This window comes from Asparagus officinalis, chromosome 8 (genome assembly GCF_001876935.1).
Source record: "Asparagus officinalis chromosome 8, Aspof.V1, whole genome shotgun sequence".
NCBI classification, from domain to species: domain Eukaryota; kingdom Viridiplantae; phylum Streptophyta; class Magnoliopsida; order Asparagales; family Asparagaceae; genus Asparagus; species Asparagus officinalis.
Genome location: NC_033801.1, coordinates 1288438 through 1294460, shown reverse-complemented (window position 1 = coordinate 1294460; position 6023 = coordinate 1288438). Strand labels below are relative to the sequence as shown.

Below are 6023 nucleotides of genomic sequence, written 5' to 3'. Positions count from 1 at the left end.
GCTCATATGCAGATTACTCTGATAAGATTGACTATAGTTTCATAGAGAATCTTTAATTCTAGTAGAAAGGACAAAAAGAGCTTCATGTTTGGGTGAATTCGACATCGACAAATATTGAATTAAAAAATATATTGTAGCATTTGCTTTGTTTACTTTCTGCTTAATTCAATAGAACAACAGCATTATTTTGCTTATTCACTTGAAAGTAAGACTCTATACAAAACAATAAAAAGACATGTGCTTGCATGCAATTTATCCACAAAATATTTGCCCCCATCCCAGGGTTCTACCGCCTTTATAAAAATCTCCATCCAACGCCCCCTCTCTCATCCTCTTCCCCCAAGAAATGGCCAAACGAAGCACCATATCCTCACCCGCGGAGCACCCTACCCCGGTCTAAAAAAGTAAACGACTCCCTACTCCTAATACCCCCCCTCTCTCGGATCTGGTCACCGCCGGTGAGCGAACATCAAAATGTTGCGGTCACCGTTCACGGCGGCGCAGTGGCAAGAGCTGGAGCACCAGGCGCTAATCTTAAAGTATCTGCTGGCGGGAGTTCCACCCGATCTCCTCGTTCCGATCCGGAGGAGCTTCGGATCCTTACCCGCTTACTTCTACCCGAACCCGGCCCGTAAAACCCTCAACCTCTTCTCACCATTTATTTTGGATCTGTTTGTTATTTACCCACTGTGATTAGGGTTTCAACCCTAAATCTGATCGCTTAATCTCCTAAATGTTTTTTTTTTTGAATTGAGTCACTCTCTGCAATTTGTAGCATTTTAGAGGGGTTTATTAAAGTTGTTATTAAATATGGGCTAGTTTATGTCTTGATGCATGTTTTGTTGGATATTTGGTAGGTTTATTTTGTGATTTGTGAAGAGTTTAGATATTATAGTGACTTTTTCTCAGTTTTATAGTTTAGCTTTAGCTACTTTTATAGATTTTTTTAGTGGATTTTTTGGGGGCATTTTTTGTATGTGTATATTTTGCTTTCCTACTTTATACTTGGTCAGTATTTCTTAAAGAATTGGAGCTTAAATAAATACTAAAGTTAGAACTTAGGAGTGTAAACCTTATTGGTCAAATCTCGTGAGGGATTAAAAATATCGATATGAAATTAGTGTATCTGAAGAAAGTAGTGACATTGAAGGTAGCTTCATTCGATGATAAAATGAGCGAAAATCGCTTGGACATGTTCAATGTAGATCAGTGATTTTGTTAAATTAAGAATGATAAGGAGTGGCTGGGACTTGGGATAGACTTGGCAAAAAAAAACCATGATCCATAGGAATCATTATAGGATATGGTAATCTGTTGTTTACAAACGACATAGACCCTGAAGATGTAGGAAAATGATGTCACTATCGTTGTTGAATCCTTGTATTTTGCACATTAATGTTTCTATTTATATGTACTGTTGATGTTCGTCCAGCTGGGAAAAAAATTGATAGAAACATGTAGTATGAGATTTTTCTTTTTTTTTGGTTTATAATTAGTGTTCTCCTATTTCAATGAGTAATCAATCTCGAATACAATGATCATTTATTTCCAGGAAAACTTTGTGGGAAATCTTATTAACTTCTAAGGTTCTAGTTGTTGTTGGTTAATTGGAAAATGATCGTATATTCATGAATTTGTACCTGTTTTTACCAATTTGTTAAAGTCCTTGTTGGTTCAAATTCTAAATATTTGTCACGTTGCCAGATTGATGGGGAAAAGACTTAAACCTTAGTAGCCTCTATCGACATTAATACAAGCTTTTCCTCTTTCATTGTAGTGAGTTACTGCTCCTATTTTGGAAAGAAGTTGGATCCAGAACCAGGGCGGTGCCGGAGGACGGATGGAAAGAAATGGAGGTGCTCCAAGGACGCCTACCCTGACTCAAAATACTGCGAGCGGCATATGCACCGTGGAAAAAACCGTTCAAGAAAGCCTGTGGAATCCCAAACCCTCTCTCAGTTGCAGTCGTCCTCATCGACTGTAACTTCCCTCAATCCCACCGGGACAATCAGTAGAAGTGTCCAGAATAGTCCCCTACCATACTCCATGTCAAGTAGTAGCAGTGCTCAAGCTTCAACCTTGGGTGCTTATGGCACAGGGAACAAGGATTATAGGTTTGCTCTTCCATTCTCATCGTATATACAATTAATGGAGGAATCTAGCATAGTACTCAATCTTATCATATGTACTGTTGTTTTAGGGTTTACACAGAATTCAAATCTAAAATATTTTATATCCGACAAGTTGAACTATCTGAGTCTAAATGTTGCTCTTCTTCCGCATTCATTTTATTTTACAAATATTGATTTACATTATTTCTAGTTTGTTTTGGTAAGTGTAAGATGGCCGTCCTCAGAGATGGTCGACCTCTGTTGCCATGCTTGTCGACCTTCATGTTAATGATTATATCTATGGGTGACTAGTTAGTTGGTCGTTTCAGATTATTTCTTCTGTTGGTTGAAGAGCTTTATAGGTTTTCTGCCAGTATGTAACCCCCGAGGTTTTTCCAGTTTGCTAAATGCTAGATACTCTGTACAGGTTACTCTTTTTCTTAGTAGTTAGTTACCACTGTTTGGAAAGCTTGCAGAACAGTCTGTGGTTATGTGCTCTTGTTGGTTACTTAAGTTTCTCCTGGTATAGGAGGAAAATCTGTTTAAATGTGCAATACTTTATGGGATATGCTTTTTGTTATATCTACCAAAAAGAAGTAGAACTTCCTTAAGTAATTTGAGTGTAATATAAATTCAGCGATATCTTCTGCACTTTGGAACTTGAATTTACCTAATTCTTTATCTTTTTAAAAAAAAAAGATTTGCGTTATTGCAAAAGACATTGGTTACAGTTTGTTAGAAGCTGTAAATGATGTTGACCAGTTAGATGTTTGGTGTGGGATAACAGCTGGTCATAAAATTATGTTCATTCTCCCATGGACCCTTTTAATTTAGAAGTTACGCATCACAGCTTCAAGTCAGCATGAATGTTTTATTTTTGAAAATCTTAGTGCACCAAAACATGTTGTCAAATATTAGAAACTTCGTCATTCATAACTTCATCTGGTTACTGCAACTAGAGAAATGAGATAAGTTTGTTGTTGTCAGAGACAGTGTTATCAAGTTGGAAACAACTTTTTATGTAGATTTATGTATGATAACACATATTTACTCCCAACTAGCAGTTTCATGTAGATTTAGGTGTAATGACTATAAGCTTGTTGGTTGTTCATGAAGCCTAAATGATATCGAAAAGTTCAATTTCTCTTCCAAATACAACTGACATATATATAAAATGCAGGTACCTCAATGGAGTAAAAACTGAACTGAACATGCACAGCTTTGCGCCTGAAGCTTCTGGAAGCATTAAAGGCCTGGGAGTAGACCCTTCTCTAAGCTCATCATGGACCTCTCGAGACTCCTCATTTTCGCTCTCCAATTCCAGAAACAGCTCTCATTCCTACTCTCAGCTCCAGCAGCAGCAGTCTTCTTACTTGGGAAGTGATTTCGGTTTGCTGCAGCCAGTGAAAGAAGAGACCAATTCTCTTCGACCTTTCTTTGATGAGTGGCCTAAGACAAGGGAACTCTGGTCTGATCTTGAGGATGAGAGATCCAATCAGATATCTTTCTCCAACACTCAGCTATCGATGTCTATCCCCATGGCTTCTTCTGACTTCTCTACCACTGCATCTAGGTCAACTAATAGTAAGCTTCTGACCCTCGAGGGCTGTAAAACTAGAGTAAATTTCACAAAACCAACACCAACTCTGGGGGATTTGCACAAAACTACCATAAAATTTCTTTTATTTGAGAAAACTACTGCAAACATTTCTGCAGAAAAATTACATTAACTATTGAAAATTGTTGCTAATGGTTACTATCCTTTATTTATACCTATCAACCTACAAAGTACGTAAGCGCAAAATTGTTCAAATCATGCCCAAACTGCTGCCAAACACGGTAATTCCGTGAAAAAAGCTAATGGTATTTTGTTCTAGTTAAAAAAAAAAGTTTTGTGCCAAACACCCTGAAAAGTTCCTGATAGGTTCCTTTTTTTTTGCGACACCTACCCGTAGAATTGCAGTTAGTTATAGAATTGTTTCTAACTCCTTGCTGTTTTAAATCTCCAATGCAGATAATTGAAGGAGACTGTAAGATCACAAGCTGAGCACGGAAATTAGAGGAAATTTGAGGCTTCATGCTTGAATTTTCTGTGGCAAAGGGCGTGGGAGTTATGAAACTAATTATCTTCTAAATTATTTGTTTGTTGAAGAGGAACTTCATATTCCACGATAGCATCGTGACTCTGTTTAGGATGTTGTTTGGATATTTCCATTATGTGCAATATGAGTTAATATGAAACGTTTGTGTTAGTCCATTTTCAACTGTTTTTATTTTGTAGGGTGCATCTAGTATTTGCTTGAGGATCTTTAGGATTTTCTGGACCTAAACTAAAATGTTGTCATATTTGGTTTGTTCGCATGCCTGTGTTTGAATCATTTTCTTAAGTACTTTATAGATGTATCTAGATTTTTATATGGATATGATTTATTTATGAAATTATGTGCAATTTGCATCTCTAGCCCTGTGAATTTACTGTTAAAATGAGAAATTGTCTAGCTTGTGAAATACAATAATAACTGCATTTACCAAAGGCCAATGTATGCGCATTGTCTACTGGATGAAGGGTGAAGTTTTATGCGTCTTCTGCTGGATATGAAACAGTACAACAATGTTGTTGGAGTGCTGAACCTTTTTGCAATTTCTAAATCTCTTTGGACTTCTTTAGAGATTGTGCTGTAGTACCCTGCGCTTCCCAGTGGGAGCAAATCCATGGGTTTTCACTAACAGATGCTTGTGCATAACTATTGCCATACTTTCAATATGCTTTAATTTGTTTTAGTGTGTATTTTTGGATGTTTTAGTTTTAATTTGTTTTGGTGTGTATTTTTGAATGTTTTAGTTTGTTGAATGAATATGTGTCATATTTATCAACGAAAAATGCAGTGATTAATATGGATCATACTTTTTTGTTTAAGTTTTTCAAAAGGCATTATTATTAGAGGGGTGTTAGGGACACACCATTGGGCACACCGCCAACCACACTCCCCTCTATCTACAGTGTAGGGACCCCACATGTGATTTTTTTTTAAAAAAATCACATGTGGGGCCCCTGCACTGTAGATAGAGGGGGAGTGTGGTTGGTAGTGTGTACAAGTGTGTGCCCCTATCATTTCTTTTATTATTATTATTTAAGTACGCTCCCCAGATATGATTGAGACGGTTTGTATCACATCAAAGTGAGATGACTTTCTGGAGGATATTTGAGAAGTATCCTTAAGAGGAGTTCAACTCTTTCCAAAATTTAATTGAGATTTCTTACAGTGGTAGCATCTTAATTCATAAATATTTTCGAGATCATATGTACATATTGTTGAAGCGTTAATCACAACGTACTTGTTTTCGGTAAGCTTCAAAAATTTTAGATATTAGGACACTAGATAATACGTGATTTAATTAGATTCTAAATTAGTACGTGATTTTTCTCGGACAAATTTTCAATACAGACTTGTTTTGATTTTTATTCTCAAAAACAGACTTATTTCAAACTTCATTTTAAAAACAGACTCGGTCAGCTGAAATTAGGTCGGTTTTTGAAAAAAAGTTTTCAAACTTCACGGGAGTTGAAGTCCCGTGAAGTTTTTTATATAACAAAACTTCACGGGACTTCAACTCCCGTGAAGTTTGAGAAATTTTTTTTTTCAAAAACCAACCCAAATTTTGCCCAACTGGATCGTTTTTTAAAATTAAGTTTAAAACGGTTTTTTTTAGGAATTTTTTGGCAAACAGGTTCGTTTTGAAAATTTGTCCGATTTTTATCACATAATTACCAACTAGAAAACTATAGGATCTTGTTATTAGATGTTTGCCAAGGCCTTATATGCAAAATTCCAAGACGGTAAGTACGAAATTAAGTTATGCAAAGGCCATATATGCAAAATTCCCAAAAAAAAAATCAAACGAACGCGTGAT

General features: G+C 36.3%; 1 protein-coding gene across 1 annotated transcript; it reads left to right on the top strand.

Annotated features, from left to right (window-relative positions):
• LOC109851199 (growth-regulating factor 4-like) lies at nt 302-4391 on the top strand. Its single transcript, XM_020421234.1, has 4 exons — nt 302-631; nt 1778-2114; nt 3292-3695; nt 4126-4391. Exons 1-4 carry the CDS (start codon nt 475-477, stop codon nt 4131-4133), a joined length of 906 nt encoding a protein of 301 aa, XP_020276823.1. The 5' UTR covers nt 302-474; the 3' UTR covers nt 4134-4391.

What these genes read in the sequence shown, in the direction of transcription:
- LOC109851199 (XM_020421234.1), top strand. Translation starts at nt 475, where the DNA reads ATGTTGCGGTCACCGTTCACGGCGGCGCAGTGGCAAGAGCTGGAGCAC. An exon ending in CTTCTACCCGAACCCGGCCC is followed by an intron (nt 632 to 1,777) that starts GTAAAACCCTCA and finishes CTTTCATTGTAG; the next exon opens with TGAGTTACTGCTCCTATTTT. An exon ending in ACAGGGAACAAGGATTATAG is followed by an intron (nt 2,115 to 3,291) that starts GTTTGCTCTTCC and finishes TATAAAATGCAG; the next exon opens with GTACCTCAATGGAGTAAAAA.